Source organism: Aulonocara sp. 'chitande type north' Nkhata Bay, linkage group LG3, assembly GCF_057382095.1.
Source record: "Aulonocara sp. 'chitande type north' Nkhata Bay isolate Kocher_YH1m ecotype deep benthic linkage group LG3, A_spYH_male_GT1.1, whole genome shotgun sequence".
Classification (NCBI taxonomy): domain Eukaryota; kingdom Metazoa; phylum Chordata; class Actinopteri; order Cichliformes; family Cichlidae; genus Aulonocara; species Aulonocara sp. 'chitande type north' Nkhata Bay.
In genome coordinates, this window is record NC_141346.1 from 478657 (window position 1) to 498521 (window position 19865).

General features: G+C 38.3%; 2 protein-coding genes across 3 annotated transcripts; both read right to left on the minus strand.

Moving 5' to 3' along the window:
• Positions 1-1903: 1903 nt before the first annotated feature.
• On the minus strand, positions 1904-4877 carry LOC147333354 (C-type mannose receptor 2-like). Of its 2 annotated transcripts, XM_086287260.1 has the most exons (5): positions 4829-4877; positions 4416-4456; positions 3658-4032; positions 3169-3516; positions 1904-2684 (listed from the first exon to the last, which is right to left on the minus strand). In XM_086287260.1, exons 2-5 carry the CDS (start codon positions 4447-4449, stop codon positions 2341-2343), a joined length of 1101 nt encoding a protein of 366 aa, XP_086143386.1. In that variant the 5' UTR covers positions 4450-4456; positions 4829-4877; the 3' UTR covers positions 1904-2340. The 2 variants fall into 2 exon arrangements, with proteins under 2 accessions (XP_086143386.1, XP_086143387.1); XM_086287261.1 differs by lacking the exon at positions 4829-4877 and having other exon boundaries at positions 4416-4518.
• An 8533-nt stretch (positions 4878-13410) lies between these two features.
• LOC147333355 (C-type mannose receptor 2-like) lies at positions 13411-15819 on the minus strand. Its single transcript, XM_086287263.1, has 4 exons — positions 15717-15819; positions 15184-15567; positions 14678-15025; positions 13411-14157 (listed from the first exon to the last, which is right to left on the minus strand). The coding sequence occupies exons 1-4, from the start codon at positions 15748-15750 to the stop codon at positions 13814-13816; spliced, it is 1110 nt and encodes a 369-aa protein (XP_086143389.1). The 5' UTR covers positions 15751-15819; the 3' UTR covers positions 13411-13813.
• Positions 15820-19865: the final 4046 nt, after the last annotated feature.

The following is a 19865-nucleotide window of genomic DNA, read 5'->3' on the forward strand; positions in this document are numbered from 1 at the left end:
TTTTTCTCTTTGTATAGCTGCAAATAAACTGTAGCTGAAAGTGCATTTAGAAGAAATGTAACTGTTCCTTTTACATGTGGATTAGATTTAGGGACCAGTTGATCAAATCCATAATTCCTCATTTAGGTTTTAGAGAACAGACTGTGATACAGTGTTCCAGGGAAAAGTAATACAAAAAACACGAGACTAGACAAGGACATAAGACGCTAAGCAGGGAAGCTAAGGGAGAGGAGGAGGAGGAGGAGGAGGAGGAGGAGAGGAGAAAAGTGCGACCGCAAGAGCAAGAGACGAAGCAATGTTGAATATTATTACACAGGAAATAAACAACTGCATGTAAAATAATCACACCGTGACACCTCTGCCTTTCTAAATGGAGGGACATTAACTGCATGTGTATGTAAGCATGTAAAACCTGCAAATAGTCATAGTAACAGTATTTTGTCTCTATCTGCCATTCTGCAATTCATCTCATGTAAACAATAACGTGGCGCACAGCGTGACGTGAAAAAAGGCACATACCTTTGACGTTGCATTATAAACTCTGTATTCCTCGTCCACACGTAAACGCAAAAAAGGAGTTTTAAAAATCTCAGTTTTCAGTGATTCGAAACACGGTTTACGTGTGGACGAAACAGCTGTGTTTTTCAAAAATACCCGTGTAGGTGCGTAAAAGAGTTAGTAGTTTATTTTATTACTACCTGTAATTTATTGCAGATTACTTGTATTTGCTGAATTGTTTACTAAATGTTTGAGGTGTGAAATAAACCGCAATGGAGCAAAATATGGGTGTGTGTGGTTGGAGGATGTGTTTGTGCGCACGCCCAGGCCGGGGGGGGGGGGGCGCAAACATTTTTCTTGTAAAACAAAGGGGGGCCCAGCAAAAAAAAAAAAGTTTGGGAACCGCTGATCTAAGTGCATGATGATATTGCTTGACATGTGACACTCAGAGGTTTAGGCTTCAAATTTCCTCATGATGCACACAAAGGAAATCATTCAAATTTTATCAGGCACAGATGAGTGGGTCTCTTCTGCTCTATCCTGGACTGTAAGGACATTTTTAATTGCAAGTTGGAGACTGATCACTTGGATAATGCCAAGAGTTCTCAGGTCATTGGAGCAGTTTTTGAGAAGATGAGTTTTTTTTCATTAGGGTCGAACTATAAAGAATTTCCTGTATAAATAAATGTACCAAGAACTCTTGTAAGGAGTCTAGACTGTTACACTTGCAACTGAGTATTTATTTATAATGACAGGCAGATCATCGGTTTGCAGCATGTCACTTTAAACAGGAGATCATTATGACAAAAAGTAGTTACATGGTTTTTGTGACAGTTTACAATATAAATGATAGGTTTGTAGCATAAACCTATTCGCTGGAATGTTAAGGACAATTTAATTACACAGCAAAACAAGACACGAGTAGGCAAAGTTCTTCATGTTTCTCGTGCACGGGAGAGAACCGGACAAACGCCGTTCCTTCGCTTGACCCCAGTTGCTCTCATCTGCTCCCCCGTAACACTGTTCTTTATTGAGGTTACATGGATATACATAGGTTCATTAACATATTACGTCTACATACAAACAAAGAGTACCTTGCCTGTGCGTTGTGTGTGTGTGTGTGTATGTGTGTGTGTGTGTGTGTGTGTGTGTGTGTGGTCAGAGTGTGACCCCATAAAGACTTCCCTAACCCTGCTGGTCTGGAAGTCCAGCAGTTCATTTAAACAAAAGGCACTTAGACTAAGACAGATATAGCTACGTTCATCCTACCATAAAACAATAAGACAAGGTACGACCTCTCCCATGCTCCCAGAGTGCTCTGGAATGCACACAAAGTTTGCAGACTATTAAGGATCAAACCTCTACCAATCTAAACTAATTATAAAACTCTAAGCATATATAAGTAGATATTTCTAAGCATAAATGACAATCAACAATACAAATCTAACAATAAATGCTCTGGTTTGTTGGATTAGATTTTAATATTTAGAAATATTATCATTAAGACCAGTTTATAAGTGTAAGTGCACAAAGACAAAAGTATTGCAAAGATAAAAAATAAACAGCAAATATGAAAACCAAAACTAACATCGTTTCTGACATCCAACAACAAAAGTGCAACAATGGAGTAATGAAGCAATAATAAAGAAAGTAAGTAATTATGATATCACTGAATCAGGCAGTCAAAAGGAAACTATATTTACTTTAGTGAATATCAGATATTGCCAATATTGTGCTGGTTACAACAATGTTTGTTTGTTTTTTTGTTTGTTGTTTTGCTATTAGTTGAACTTTTGCCAGTAAAAAAATAAAAACAAGAGCCAGTGACACACATCAGAAATCTTATTTAAAACAAACAAAATTATATGTCTCATTGTCTCTCTGACTGACCCACTCATACTGTCCTCCACTCTGCATGCCCACAGCCCTGCCACACTCCTCAGTCTTTCCCTCTCTGCTCCACTTCTCATAACAGACCAGCTTGTCATTGACCCAGAACCACAGATCCAGAGTGCAGGAGTAGCGCAGGCCGAGCCAGACAAAAGGACTCGATGCATTCTTGGCTCTCACCTCTGCCCATCTCTGTTGGTAATGGTTAGTGATGGTGACCAGTCCCCTGTGAAATATTCTGCAGTAATCCAAGGCCTCCTCCCAGGTCTTGTTTTCTTTGATCAGGATCAATTTATCTGCCATAAAGAAAAAAACAACACATTGAGTTGAATATATGTGAGCTGTAAACATGAGAAACTCTAAGTGCTGTTTATTTTATTCCAATGAAACAAAAACTACAAAAAGCGTGTGTGTTACTCTGCCCTCAGTAGAAAACAGTATAATAATGTTAATGAACTTTGTGCAGACAGGTCGACAACATCCTGAAATATTTATGTGTTTTTAAACTATTAGGAATCCAAAACAACTTCTCTCCATATTTACAGACAACAGAGACTTTAAAACGTTGGTTGAACCTAAAAGTAGCTCAAAGTTATCCCACAGATATTTAAAGTCATCTGACTGTCAACTAAGTGTGTTCATGTTTATGAGATGAATTCAGCAAACATGCAGATGTAGGTGGAGGAAAAATACACAACATGTTCAGTTGGATCTTGTCAGTGATTCCAGTGATCCTCCTTTTAGAGAAAACCAGTCAGACACATGTTGATAAAAACTCACCATCATAACAGAAGAAGGGTTTTTCTTTGCCACATTCATCAGAGCTCCAGTTTCCTGATCTGTTTAACAGAGTCATAGCACATGTCTTGTTGCTTTGTTCATCATTGAATAACTCCATATCCCAGTATCTGAAAGAGAAATCACTCCCATCTGACCACCTCCAGCTGTCTCTGAACAGGCCGACCCATGCGCTAAACGTAGTTGTAATCAGAGCCTTCATTTCTTCTCCATCTACCTGATCGAGTCCACTGGCCAAGTCAGTGTAAATTGATCTGCAGTAGTTCTGAGCCTGTGTCCAGTTCATAAATGTTTCAATCAAATACAATGTTTTATTGTCTTTCTTCATTTCTGTAAAACAAACAGAAAAACACACAAAGACATCCCTCAATAAATTGTTTGTCTTTTTTCTCAATTTACAATTATGTGATTGCATTATATTTTTATATCATGATATTATAATATTATTTAATATTATTCATATCTCCTCACCATCGTAGCAGATGAACCACATAGGATGGTGACATGAAACATCTACCAGCTTGTCTCTTTTCCTCCCACAGTTTCCAGGCCCAGGTTCAGTACCGTATCTTACATTCTGATTCCAGCTGCTGTCATTATGAATGTATTCCACTCCTGGCAGAGACCAACGCCACGTCCTGTTTCCACCTGTGTTGTTGTTCAGTCCAATCCAGGCTTCTCCTTGATTCTGTGTGGAGTTACGGAGTCTGCTCATGTCTGTCATGTCAAACACTTTGGCCAGGTCTGTATATTTCTCTCTGCAGTATCTCTGTGCTTCAGACCAGCTCTTGTTTTCTGCAATAAAGTGGTACTCATACAGGCGGCATGTAAAGAGGCAACACTGACCTGAAATACAGAAATATGATAAACAAAAAAGTCACATTAGCAAATCAAACATAAGGTTGAAATTGTCACATAAATGAGACTCTGACTGCAGTGATTGTGCACATATGAGAAGACTGAGTGAATCTAAGGTAAAGTCCTTTATTTGCCAGTTGCATACATACAATAGGTCCAAGTACATGGGCAATCTTGTACAGAGCTGAGAGTAACAGTCAAATAAGTACAAATACACACATACATATAAGGTATAAAACAAAGTGCCTGCAGAGGTATTATATAAGATTTTTTTTAAAACAGAATTTCTTTTAAAAAAACATGTCAAGTAGTAATCAGTAGTAATTAAGTAGTAATCTACAGTCATTTTATTTAAATTAAAATCCACTTACCCATCAGAATAAGCAGATACAGACTCCACTGCATCTTTGATCTGACAGATGAAAGTGATGTTTTATTGCTCAAGGAAACGAAGATTTGAACAGAACTTCTTTGATGCACCTTTATATCAGGAAAGAAAAGATGGATTAAACAGAAAGCTAGATAAAGAAAAATAGTGTGAATATTATGAACCAGAACAGAAATTAATTCATTTTTAATAATTCAGCAGCTCATGGAGAAGGTAATGAAACCATTAATGTTACTCATCTTGGAAGTTCTTGTTATTTTAAGCTCACAAGTCTTTTCAGTAAACGTCGTGCAAGATAAATGTTTCTTTTTTGTAACACATGACAAACTATTTTAAATATTCTTTACACATCACCTCTGTACTATACATTAAATATATTACAGTTTTTAAACTTACATGTGATAATTTCTTCTCTATCCAACGTGTTCATGAAGACAGCTCTCAGGTAAATATTGAAACACAGTATAGAGAGCTCTTTTTTGTCCTGGTCAGGATTTGAATATTAAAATAAAAGTCTGACTTTCCCTCTGAATGAATGATCCACTGATGTGAGGGATTTATATATTCCAGTTATGAAAGATGTCATTTACATTATGAGAAAGAGAGACAGACAGATTCATCATGTGCTTGGTGATATGATGCAGGACTGTTGGATTACCAGGATAAAGTTTCTGCTTCGTACTTTTGAGTCATTTTAATAAATTTGACTATTAAGGCACACCGAGTAGCTAACTCTACTTCTGCTTTCACTCATAAACAAATTCTGTGCTGTGAGTGGGATACAAACATCATGCTCAGTGAAATGATGTCTATGTTTGTGTAAGGCATACAGACTTTAACACGTGACCATCAGGCAGTGTCATAGAGGCTGAGATCTCTCGGCTCGACTCTGGCCAGAAGTGAAGTGAAAAGATGTTGTATCTCTGTTGTGGGCCGTGCTATCCTCTATGCTGTTGCATGCTGGGGCAGCAGGTTGAGGGTCAGAGATGCCAACAGACTAAATTCACTGATCCACAAGGCCGATAAAGTTGTGGGGATGGAGCTGGACTCCATTAAGGTGGTGTCTGACAGGCAGATGTTGTCCAAGATGAAGACAATGTTGGATAATACCTCCCACCCACTCCATGACGCACTGGCTAGTCACAGGAGCTCGTTCAGTGAGAGACTGAGATTACCAAAAAGCACCACTGAACGACACAGGAAATCATTCCTGCCTGTGGCCATCTCCCTGTACAACTCCTCCATCTAACACACTGTAAACACTGCAATAGTTACACCCTGGCCACTTTCTCATTACTTTCATTGCATTACATCCTGCAACACCTCGACCACCCGGGAACTTATGCCAGGGTCCTGTTTGTGGACTTTAGTTCGGCTTTTAACACCATCGTGCCTGAACTTCTCTCCTCCAAACTCTCCCAGCTCAGCGTGTCACCAGCTATCTGTCAGTGGATCACCAGCTTCCTGACAGATAGAAAGCAACAAGTGAGGCTGGGGGAGATCACTTCTGAAACTCGGTCCCTCAGTATTGGTGTCCCTCAAGGATGTGTCCTCTCACCACTGCTCTTCTCCCTCTACACTAACGACTGCACCTCCAACAACTTGGCTGTTAAACTCCTAAAGTTTGCAGATGACACCACCGTCATTGGCCTCATTCAGGATTGTGATGAGTCTGCATACCAGCAGGAAGTTGAACAGCTGGTACTCTGGTGCAGTCAGCACAATCTGGAGCTGAACACTCTTAAAACTGTAGAGATGACAGTGGACTTCAGGAGACATCCCTCAACTCTGCTCCCCCTCACCATATCAGACAGCCCTGTGTCGACTGTGAAGATCTTTAAGTTCCTGGGTACAACCATCTCCCAGGACCTGAAGTGGGAGACCAACATCAACTCCATCCTCAAAAAGACCCAGCAGAGGATGTACTTCCTGAGACAACTAGGGAAGTACTGCCTTGTCACGCCTGCAGTTAGTGCAAAATGCGGCGGCGCGATTTTTAACCGGTAGTAGGAAATTCGATCACATCACTCCGGTTCTGGCTTCCTTGCATTGGCTTCCCATTGAATTTAGTGTTCGTTTTAAAGTCCTTTTATTGGTTTTTAAATCTTTAAATGGTCTGGCTCCTGTCTATTTATCTGATTTGCTGAAGCCACATGTTCCTCCCCGCTTGCTCCGTTCAGCTGAGCAGCTGCTGCTGTCGGTCCCTAAGTCGCGGTTGAAATGCAGAGGAGACCGTGGCTTTTCAATTGCGGCTCCGATGCTCTGGAATAACCTTCCCCTCCAAATTAGACAAGCGTCATCAGTGCAGGTCTTTAAGTCCAGATTGAAAACCTATTTTTATTCCCTGGCTTTTAACTCTGTAGGAAACTGACACCTTATTTATTTTATTGTATGTAATGATTTTATGGTATTTTTAATTTGGTAGTCGTTTTGATCTGTGTTGTTCAGCACTTTGGTCTGCCTGGTGTGTTCTTAAAGTGCTATACAAATAAACGATGATGATGATGATGATGATGATGATGATGAAGTACAGTCTCCCACAGGAGCTGCTGATCCAGTTCTACACTGCGGTCATTGAGTCTGTCCTGTGTTCCTCCATCACAGTCTGGTATGGTGCAGCCACTAAACAGGACAGGCGCAGACTGCAGCGGACTGTACGGGCAGCAGAGAAGATCATCGGTGCCCCCTGCCCTCCATCCAGGACCTGCACCTCTCAAGAACCAGGAAACGGGCAGGGAAAATCATCACAGACCCCTCACACCCTGGACACAGACTTTTTGACCTGCTGCCCTCTGGCAGACGGTATAGAAGTCTGCAGACCACCCGACACAGGAACAGTTTCTTTCCCCTCGCCATCTCCCTCCTAAACAGTTGACCTGTCACACTGCTCCCACTGCCAGACTGTGTTGAGAGATTTTTTAATTTTGTTTTTATGCTTAGTTGTAGCTTTATTAAAGGAAGAAGAGGATGTGAATTGGAGCCAACACAGGGAGAGATAGATTGAAGCCATATGTGTAAAAGGAATGTGGTGACATCCGGTTTTAAACAGACAGACTGGCGCTCTCCCTCTCCTTCTTTCCTTTTATGGAAAATGTCTGCATTTTCTATACATAATACCTCCTTTGTTAACCGGCAAGCGAACAGTCTCTCCTATTATGGAAATGTTTTTGCCACTCCTACTTCCCTGAAAGCTCGTTTAAGTATAAATAAAGAAAGCTCTGGATGCACGGCGCGGTCTTTCCTCTCTCTCAAAGTCTGTCCTGCACACGTTGCTGCAGGATGGATCGGGCGATGAGGGGGGGGATCGTCCATGTGTTCACATGAAAAAGATATCTTGAGTCTGAGTTCCTTTGCCTTCTACATTTTCTCTTCACAGACTGCAACTGCACCTTATGTACATTCTGTGGCATTTATTCACTTCATTTCTGTATTCTATGCATATAAGTTTAGATTGCTTATTTATAGTCTGTTTACACAGCTTTGTGTATGTATGTTTATGCATGTGTAATGTATGATGTAATGTGTGTGTGTGTGTGTGTGTGTGTGTGTGTGTGTGTGTGTGTGTGTGTGATTTACATTGCTGTGCTTGAGAGCCACCATCTACCGGAACCAAATTCCTTGTATGTGTCTGCACATATACTTGGCCAATAAACACGATTCTGATTCTGATTCACATATTGCTTTAGTAAGTATCCAAAACATACAAGTTTAAATTATATAATTTTTCAAGGGATCTTATATCTGTTTTCACTCTTATAGGCTTATGGTTGCCTTGCTGGATCCACTGTCCACCCACCATGTGATGACCCTTGTCTGGGATCTCAAGGGAAATACACCGCTGTCAAGGTGCTGCAGCGTTGCTACTCCCTCTCCGATGCAGAGCGGGCCAAGAAACTCCTCTCTCTCTCAGGCCTGGGTGATGGTACCACTCTCGAGGTGTCAGTGCATGCTGTCCTTGCTAGGAATGAATGACGGCAGATTCCTCTTCACTCAAGACTTCCTTCAACATTTGGTGGTGCAAGCTGGTAAGCCTGGTAAGCGTACGCGTACCACACTGAACTAGAACAACCAATCATCTCAAATTTTTACTTTTCCTATGAAGTATTTGTTAGTGCTCATTACAAGGCAAATGAGTCAATGTAAAGGTTTCTTTGACACAAACTGATACCAGATGTTACTGTTGTTTTAAATCAGGGCCGTCGAACTCCAGGCCTGAAGAGCCAACAAGTTTAATATGAACAACTGAAACTTTCTTCAGCAGTATCACTCAGATGTGTACAAGTGTCATAAAATAGCAAATTCACTCATTGCACTCATTTCCACACTTTACATATAAAAATAACTTTCTTCTCTGTCTACAGGAACTAAATTCTTCTCTTGACTGATGTGTGACGGAGTCATTGTGGTAGCTACAAACTTGCAGCCACTTGCAGCCCACGTCACCTCTACTTGATGTGAAGAAATATAATGCAATTTGGCCCTTGAAGTTTTTTTTTCTTGTCGAGTGCGATGTTGATATACAACAATACAACCATTATAGCCCAAATTTTAATAATATGTATGCATTAAGTGCATAGTAATTACATAAATTGCAAAAAAGTGCAATAAACTACAAAAAACTACAAAAAAATTGAAAATCGTTTTTGTTTTTTTAACATATATTTCTAGTTAGAGAAATTTAAGAGGCTTATCCCTCAAAACTGTAAATACAAAAAAGTTGCACAAAATAGTTTCCCACCACAGGAAATTAACTTTGAGTGTCTTCATAGTTTTATTTTTGAAATACACCAATTTTTATATACTGCAGGAAAAACGAAAATAAATATTATAATGCAAATTTGCAAAAAAAACCAGAATATGCATCAAAATAAACTATTTCCAACAGTGCAATATGAGTCCTAAGCATCCCAGAAACAACACAGAAAGTCATAAAGTCAAAGATCACTTTTAAAAACACCAGTATAGGCTCATGAGGCCCTGATGGTAAAAACATTTCCGCGAAAATGACGTCACTTCCGGTTTAGCTGATCAGATCGGCAAAGCGTGTTTCTGGAATATTATGTTTTTGTTGCTGCAAGCGCTTTTTATGCAGTTTTTGCAAAGCCATATGTGGAAGGAAACTGTGACCTAGGACAAGCTGATGGCATAAGATGTAAGTACAACTCCTCCGGTTTCATATGCAAAAAAAATTATTGCGCTAGCTTACGTGGTTGCAGCGCTACCGGGATTTAAAAATAGTTACGCAAAACAGAGCGTGCCCGCTCCTACCGGTTTTACAGGGTTAAAACCCCAAAAATGATTTCATATGAAGGCAATATGTCACAATGTTTGAAACGGACTCACGTGCAGACCAGGTATCCTTGATAAAGAGAAAGTGTGTTTATTTACAGGGAGACACCAGGTGAGAATATATATACAGTGTGGCGGGGGAAATGGTCCGGGGCTCCAGGGTCCAGGGGGAAGCAGGGAAAAATCCAATAAACGCTCTCAAACCAATAGCAGAAGTGCTGCCACGTGTCTGCCAGAAAGAGAGGACCAATTTGTTTATTTGGTAGTTCAATGAAAGACTTCAGTTAGTTATGAGTTAGGAAAAAACAATTTGCATTCATGTTTGCAGTTTTGTCTTGTTATACAATATTTCAACTTTAAAAAACAAACAAAACACTGTTTACGGAAATGTTTGTGGGTGTTTTCTTGTTTGTTTGTTTTGTACACAAAAAAAAAGAAAAAGAAAAAAAGAAAAACACTAAAGTGGCCCTGCAATGAGATGACAGTGCCAGCAGTGGCTCACACCTCATTAAAGTTTGAGACCCCTGGTCATGTTATTGAAATCACACAGTAAAGTGATCTTTGCTTACTATTTGATGTTTCGATCATTTTATTTGCCTTGAAGTTCTCTTTCAAATCAAGCACCTGGAGCAGATTCTTCTCATATTTTGCAAAGCATCTCCTCAACATGACACTGACACACATTTTTATATAAACCTGGAAAATACTGAAGTTTTAAGGATTTAGAAACAAAGCCAGGTATGATATGCAAAGTTGGAAACTCGTTTTAATAACTGTCTAGTCAAAGGGTTTGAGAAATGTCAAAAGAAAAACAAATAGAAATAAAGTCATTGTGGTTAAGGCTGCAAGCACATTAGCAGAAGTAAAGAACTGTAGTTCATGCAGTTATTTGTAAATACAAAACAAGCTTTTTGTATCTGTGAACAGAGGGTAGCTTTGTAGATTGTGATCCTTCACTGCCAAGTAACTTCTGCTTTATTATTTATATATTTTATGAAGGAACATTAAAGTGACCTTTGCTTACCTTTTGTTGTTTTTTTTTGTTTTTTTTAAATGAATTCTGTTACACTATTAGAGATGTGTTTTAAATCCAAAACCTCGAGCAGATTCGTCCCATATGCGCCAACATTGTATCTTTATTACACTGAAACATAATCTATGTTATTTTTATATAAACCTGGAAATAATCTGAAACTCTTAGAATTTAAAAACAAACTTTTTACTCACTGCAGATTTTCTCATATTTACAGTGGAATTATTTTAACCTGCACAGTGTTTTCCTTTTAACTTTACAGTAGTCAGTGTGTACACACAGGAAACACAGACCAGTTGTGTGCATTGTAACTCATTAAATGTGGCAGCCCCTCAGCCAATCAAGTCATTTCTTCAGATCGACTTTAAAAATGTGCTTAATTTAAAGATAGCTTTTTCAGATGAATTAAAAAGAAACATGTTGACCCTCACTAAGAGTTCTGCCTTGTGGTTTGTGGGAAAAACTTCATAATGCAGCAGAATAATGAACCCAGTCACACCTTACACAGCTTTACATGTTTAAAAGCAAACAGTGCTGACTGTAATGGACTCATTACTGACTTCTCTTACAGATAACTGAACTCAGCCACACTTATTCACAGGGGTGCAGAGAAAGGCAGCACCACTCTCACATACATGACTCACAGTATCAGGTCTGCACAAACTCGTGGGGTCCATGCATCGAGAGTGTTGCTGTCAGTACAGTAAAAGTGGGAGTGGGGTCAGGGTGGGTGTTTGGAGTGGGTACTTTATCTGACTTTATATAATGAAAGTAACATAAACATCCCATTCATTATCCAGAACTTTCTTCCATATAGCACAAAGTGACACACGTTGGAGAAAGTGTGCAGCAGGAAGAAAGTCAAACACACTGGCAACATCTAGAGGACAAATAAGGAATAACAGTCTGAAAAACTACAACATCAGATAAATTTTACTCTTTTATTTGTACCCACGTCTTGACATGTTTTTTTTTAAATCCCTAAATTACATTTTAATTTATTTACATTTATCTAATCTCAGCTTGTGCACCACTTCCTGTTATCAGAATATCAAATATATAATGATCATAACTGTTGGAGATTTAAACCGAGAAGAACTCATTCATCCTTTTGTATATAAATATAATGAATAGCATTTATAGTCAAAGCTGTGGGAAGAGCCTTTAAATAAGGTTGCTCAAGTGTGTGTGTGTGTCACATTATATTGTGACTCCAAAAACATATCAATCTTGCAGTTATGAGCTCTTTAAGACAGATCAGTCAGTACATACAGTACAATATAAACCTAACAATCTAACAGCAGGGTGGCTCTGACTTAGAGGCAGAGCAGGTCTATTAATTAGAAGGTTAGTAGATCAGTCAAATCTGTGTGTCAAAGTATCTTTGGGAAAGATGCTGAGCCCTGAGTTTCCCCCAGTGCTCCCAGTGGAGGGTGAATGTCAGGTTTAACCCTTTAGAGCCGATCGGAGCGGGAACGCTCTGTTATGCGTAACTATTTTTAAATCCCAGTAGCACTGCAACCACGTAAGCTAGCGCAAAAATTTTTTTTGCATATGAAACCGGAGGAGTTGTACTTACATCTTATGCCATCAGCTTGTCCTCGGTCACGGTTTCCTTCCACATAAAGCTTTGCAAAAACTGCATAAAAAGCGCTTGCAGGAACAAAAACATAATATTCCAGAAACACGCTTTACCGATCTGATCAGCTGTTCAAAACACTTCCTACGTTGGAATAGACGTCAGCGCGAACTTTTGCATTTCCGCCATTACCTGCCCGAAACCGGAAGTGACGTCATTTTCGCGGAAATGTAGTCTTTTTTGCGATCAGGGCCTCAGGGCCTATACTCGTCTTTTTAAAAGTTATCTTTGACTTTATGACTTTCTGTGTCGTTTCTGGGATTCTTAGGACTCATATTGCACTGCTGGAAATAGTTTATTTTGATGCATATGCTGCTTTTTTGCAAATTTGCAGTATAATATTTATTTTTGTTTTTCCTGCAGTGTATAAAAATTGGTGTATTTCAAAAATAAAACTATGAAGACACTCAAAATAAATTTCCTGTGGTGGGAAACTATTTTGTGCAACTTTTTTGTATTTACAGTTTTGAGGGATAAGACTCTTAAATTTCTCTAACTACAAATATATGTTAAAAAAATCAAAAACGATTTTCAATTTTTTGTAGTTTATTGCACTTTTTTGCAATTTATGTAATTACTATGCACTTAATGAATACATATTATTAAAATCTGGGCTATAATGGTTGTATTGATGTATAGCAACTTGAAATGCTCCCAAAAATGGCTCCACAGCATGTAAAAATATAATATAAGCTCTGGCGGACTTGGTTCTATGGTAGGTCTTAAAGGGTTAAAGAGCTTAGGCAAGAAAAAAAAAAAGACTTTTGTCAATGAATGAATGAGGCTTGTAGTAAGAAAGTGCTTTTTTTCAGAAAATATCACGTGTAAGGATTTTAAGGGTTTTCTGTAGAAATAAATGTACCAAGAACTACTGTAAGGAGTGTTGATTGTTACACTTGCAACTGAGTATTTATTTACCTTGACACACACATATCACTAGTTTACAGCACATTGCTTTAAATAGTCCTATGAAAAAAATAGTTACCTTGGTGAAAGTTTACAATATAAATGCTCTGGTTTGTCGCATTAGTTTTAATATTTACTAACCATTAAAGATTAGAAATATTCCCACTAAGACCAGTTTATAAGTGCACAAAGACAAAAAGATTACAAAGATAAAAAAAAAAACAGCAAATATGAAAACTGAAACTAACTTTGTTTCTGACGTCTAATAAGAAAAATGTAATAATAGAGTAATGCAGCGAAATGAAGAAAGTAAGTATAATATCGCTGAATCCGACAGTCAAGAGGAAAATAATAAACCATATTACTTCAGTGCAGATCAGACTTTATCAGTGTTGTGCCATTTACAGCTAAAGCAGAGAACTACAAAATCACAATTCACTCCAGAATGAAGTCTGTAATAAATGGAGATGAGGTCAATCTTATTTTGCCTCGTGTCTAAATTCTTTCTGAAGTCTTATTTAAAACAAAAAAAATTATACCTTTGATTGTCTCTCTGACTGACCCACTCATACTGTCCTCCACTCTGCATGCCCACAGCCCTGCCACAATCCTCAGTCTTTCCCTCTCTGCTCCACTTCTCATAACAGACCACCTTGTCATTGATCCAGAACCACAGATCCAGAGTGCAGGAGTAGCGCAGGCCGAGCCAGACAAAAGGACTCGATGCATTCTTGGCTTTGTCTTGGACCCATCCCTGCTCTTGAGGGTTAGTGATGAAGACCAGGTTCCTATAAAATATTCTGCAGTAATCCAAGGCCTCCTCCCAGGTCTTGTTTTCTTTGATCAGGATCAATTTATCTGCCATAAAGAAAAAAACAACACATTCAGTTGAATCTAGTGAGCTCTAATCATGAGAAACTCTCTATGCTGTTTATTTTGTTCCAATAATAAAAATTAAAAAAAATAATAAAAAAAACTAGAAAAAGCTTGTGTGTTACTCTGCCCTCAGTAGAAAACAGTATAATAATGTTAATGAACTTTGTGCAGACAGGTCAACAACATCCTCAAATATTTATGTTTTTAAACTATTAGGAATCCAAAACAACTTCTCTCCATATTTACAGACAACAGAGATTTTAAAATGTTGGTTGAACCTAAAAGTAACTAGTTAGTAGTATAACTAGTAGTAGTTATCCCACAGATATTTAAAGTCATCTGACTGTTAACTAAGTGTGTTCATGTTTATGAGATGAATTCAGCAAACATGCAGATGTAGGTGGAGGAAAACTATACAACATGTTCAGTTGGATCTTGTCAGTGATTCCAGTGATCCTCCTTTTAGAGAAAACCAGTCAGACACATGTTGATAAAAACTCACCATCATAACAGAAGAAGGGTTTTTCTTTGCCACATTCATCAGAGCTCCATTTTCCTGATCTGTTTAACAGAGTCATAGCACATTTCTTGTTGCTTTGTTTATCATTGAATAACTGCATATCCCAGTATCTGAAAGAGAAATCACTCCCATCTGACCACCTCCAGCTGTCTCTGAACAGGCCGACCCATGCGCTAAACGTAGTTGTAATCAGAGCCTTCATTTCTTCTCCATCTACCTGATTCAGTCCACTGGCCAAGTCAGTGTGATTATATCTGCAGTAGTTCTGAGCCTGTGTCCAGTTCTTCTTCTCCTCAATCAAATACAATGTTTTATTGTCTTTCTTCATTTCTGTGAAACAAACAGAAAAACACACAAAGACATCCCTCAATAAATTTTCTTGTGAAATTCTGTCTGTCTCTATCTTCTTAAGTTAGTATTATGATATTCCATTATATTTTTATATCATGATATTATAATAATATTTCATATTATTCACATCTCCTCACCATTGTAGCAGATGAACCACATAGTACTGTCACATGAAACATCTACCAGCTTTTTATCTCCATTATCGTATCTTTTCCTCCCACAGTTTCCAGGTCGCTCTTTAGTAGTTCTCCCATTCAGATTCCAGCTGCTGTCATTATGAATGTATTCCACTCCTGGCAGAGACCAATGCCACATCCTGTTTCCACCTGTGTTGTTCAGTCCAATCCAGGCTTCTCCTTGATTCTGTGCAGAGTTACGGAGTCTGCTCATGTCTGTCATGTCAAACACTTTGGCCAGGTCTGTATATTTCTCTCTGCAGTATCTCTGTGCTTCATACCAGCTCTTGTTTTCTTTAATAAAGTGGTACTCATACAGGCGGCATGTAAAGAGGCAACACTGACCTAATATACAGAAATATGATATAGAGATTATGAGATTATTGAATTCACTTAAAAAAGTAAAAAACAACAACAACAACAAAACGTGTGACGTCATAATCTCATTTTAATTTCAATTAAAAAGAGTATATTTGGTGAAACAATCCACTTACCCATCAGAATAAGCAGATACAGACTCCACTGCATCTTTGATCTGACAGACAAAAGTGATGTTTTATTACTCAAGGAAACAAAGATTTGAACAGAACTTCTTTGATGCACCTTTATGTCAGGAAAGAAAAGATGGATTAAACAGAAAGCTAGATAAAGAAAAAATAGTGTGAACATTATGAACCAAAACAGAAATTAATTAATTTTTAATAGTTCAGCAGCTCATGGAGAAGGTAATGAAACCATGAATGTTACTCATCTTGGAAGCTCTTGTCATTGTAAGCTCGCAAGTCTTTTCAGTAAACGTCGTGCAAGATAAAAGTTTATTTTTTGTAGCACATGACACAACATTTTCAATATTCTCTACACATCACCTCTGTACTATACATTAAATATATTACAGTTTTTAAACTTACATGTGATAATTTCTTCTCTATCCGACGTGTTCATGAAGACAACTCTCAGGTAAATATTGAAACACAGTATAGAGAGCTCTTTTTGTCCTGGTCAGGATTTGAATATCAAAATAAAAGTCTGACTTTCCCTCTGAATGAATGATCCACTGATGTGAGGGATTTTTAGATTCCAGTTATGAAAGATGTCATTTACATTATGAGAAAGAGAGACAGACAGATTCATCATGTGCTTGGTGATATGATGCAGGACTGTTGGATTACCAGGATAAAGTTTCTGCTTCCTACATTTGAGTCATTTTAATAAATTTGACTATTAAGGCACACTGAGTAGCTAACTCTACTTCTGCTTTCACTCATAAACAAATTCTGTGCTGTGAGTGGGATACAAACATCATGCTCAGTGAAATGATGTCTATTTTTGTGTAAGGCATACAGACTTTAACATGAGACCATCAGGCAGTGTCATAGAGGCTGAGATCTCTCGGCTCGACTCTGGCCAGAAGTGAAGTGAAAAGATCAACATCCAGTCTTATATGTGATTTATAGATTATATAGATTAAGGAAATTGTGATTGACAGACCCAAAGTTTTAAAGAGATAGTAATGCCAAAGTGCAAAGTGACGTGCAGAGTGATGTCCTTTACAGCATATCTCATTTTTGAGGGTTCAACTGTGGTCCACAGATGGGGGAGAACTTTTTTTGACTCTACTTAATCTCTTGTGCATTATAACATCAGTGTTGTCATCTGTAGACCTCCATGGGGTCATTGTGGACGTCAAACTTTGACTCATTTTGGATGTTGTTTGTATACTGCCTCTGTAGGCTCTGTATTCACGTTTCCAGAGGGTGGAGGACATGTTTTCTACATGCTAAGAGTTCATTTTTCTGTAGCTTTGTTTACATCTTTTTATGGGTCCCCAGTTATCATATGTGGCTGAGACAAACAAATGAAGTCATTGGAGAATGATCTGGAACAGCATGGCACAGTACGAAATGGGCTAGATTACAACAGTTATGTGTGAAGGAATGCAGAGAGATCAGCGGACATCTACAAGGTAGCGCAGACTCTTGACACTAAGACAAAAGTGAGCAGCTGCTCGGTGGATTTCGCAGACATGTCAAGTTTCTCACAGACAGTTTGTAAAATGTGCGGATCAACAAAGACTGTTGAGCAGACAGTTCAGCAGACGTGCACAAACCTCACAACCACATTCGTTTCCTCTTACAATCATCAGCTCTCCACAATAAACCAGGAAACTTGTAAAGATGAATCATATATAATTACTATATCTCTTAAACTTATTAAACACATTGTGCTCCTTTTAAAAGCAATTTCAAGAATTTTCTAAACACTTTAATTATTCTCATTTTACATCTTAATGGATTTTAACATTTTTTATATTTCAGTGCATTTTAATTTGTTATGGTCCTTAGTGTTTTCCCGTTTTGTATTATTTATCTTTGACATCATTGCTACTGCCTAGGGTTTTGGAACATATGAGGCAACATGTTTTCCTCCAGGCAAATCCAAGTGTGTCAGCCCTCGTAGGTGATTGGCCAGCTTGAGCCCTGTGGAAAACCAGGAAGCAATGAGTGGCTGATTGAGCTCACCTGCGTCTATAAAAGACTGATGATCTGTGATTCGGCGTAGCTGCTTTAGACTGAGAGCACAGTCCGCCATTTCGGCCCACTTTGTGTTAAACTGTGTGTGTAAAGCCGAGCACTGTCCATCTTGCTTGTTCTGGGGAGGTTAGCTGAGTAGGGTTTATTGTATTGGGTGAACCTGGGACCATTTCGTGGCCTTTGCGTTTTTTCAATTTCACACTATTTTTACTGTGTTGAATGGAATATAGCCAAAGTTCCTTAAATGAGCTTAAATGGCTGAGATACAGACATACATCCTCTATCGAACCTCGTGGTCGATTTATGCCCCATTGAAAACCATTATAAACGCTATTTTTATTGCACAATTATTTTAACTAGGGTTAATGCAATTCTCTAAGTGAGGGTGACAATTTGGAGTCCGGGCCTTACAATCTAAAGGCCTGGAGGCGCAAAACAAAGAAGCGCCGGGGGAAACGTGTCACTGTTCGGACCTTTTTTGATACATTTCACTGTGTGTTGTACTTGTATAACTATGCATGTGACAAAAAAAATAAAAAATGAATCTTGAATCTTATTATTCACATGTGCTATGTGACCTATCGTGCCAAATTAGACAGACCATGTTTCCACTGGGTTGGGATTATGCACGAAGTGTAGTGTCTTTGTTTCGTGAGAAACAAAAAGAGTGAAAAATTAGTGTCGTTACATTCAGTGTGAAGGCTACAAAATGAATGTTGGTGCCAATCTTTGGACCATCTAAAGGCCTACTTATAATAACAATCAAATATTACTTCACCACTCTCACATAACATGACTCACAGTATCAGGTCTTCACAAATTCGTGGGGTCCATACAGCGAGAGTGTTGCTGTCAGTACAGTAAAAGTGTGAGTGGGGTCAGTGTGGGTAATTAGAGTGGATACTTAATCTGACATCATATAATGAAAGTAACATGAACATCCCATTCATTATCGAGAACTCTCTTCCATATAGCACAAAGTGACAGTAAATGGAAAAAGTGCAGCAGGAAAAAAGTCAAACACACTTGTAACATTTAGTGGACAAATGAGGAAAAAAGGTCTGGAAAAACTACAGCGTCAAAGATGTTTTATTGTTTTATTTGTACCAACATCCTGACAAGTTTCTATAAGATCCCTAAATTACGGTTTAATTTATTTACATTCATCTAATCTGAGCTTGTGCACCACTTCCTGTTATCAAAATATCAAATATATAATGATCATAAATGTGGCAGATTTAAAATGAAAACAGAGAATTCTTACTTTTGATTACAAATCTAATGAATAGCATTTCTAGTCAAAACTGGGGGAAGGACCTTTAAGTAGGGGTTACTCAAGTGTGTGTGTATCATATTATATTGTGAGTCCAAAATCATGTCAATTTTGCAGCTATGAGCTCTCTTAAGACAGAGCAATCAGTACATACAGTACAGTACAATATTAACCTATTTACACAAAACTGTGTTTCAAAGACATTTTTCTAGAGCGGGTCTATTAATTAGAAGGTCAGTTGTTCAGTCCTGGCTCCTCAGATCTGTGTGTCAAAGTATATTTGGGCAAGATACTGGCAGCACGTTATCAGTATAAGTAAATGGTCAACATAGTCATATGCCCTTTTACGTCAAAAGATGTCAATGTGAAATTACTGCACTGTTTAATAATGACATGAAACTACTCGGCAGCAGCTTGTGATAGGCTAAAATGTCACCTTCATCTAAGTGCATGATGATAATGGTTGGCATGTGGCATGGCACTCAGAGGATAAAATTCTTCAAATTTTATCAGGAAGAGTGGGTCTCTTCTGCTTAATCCTGGAGTGTAAATGTAACCGGTGTGATTCTGCGTTGTGTCTGATAAAAAAGGTAAAAGAAAGAAAGACCTCCAAGTAAATAATTTGCCCACTCCAGCTCCTCTCCCACAGGGGAATTGTAGAAAAAGGGCTGGCATTTATTTTTACATTAAACATAAAATATGCATTTACACGTAACATATTTGACATAAGATAAAACAAAAACAACAACATGAAATCCGACATATCTGATAAAAAAGGTAAAAGAAAGAAAGACCTCCAAGTAAATAATTTGCCCACTCCAGCTCCTAGACCAAATACA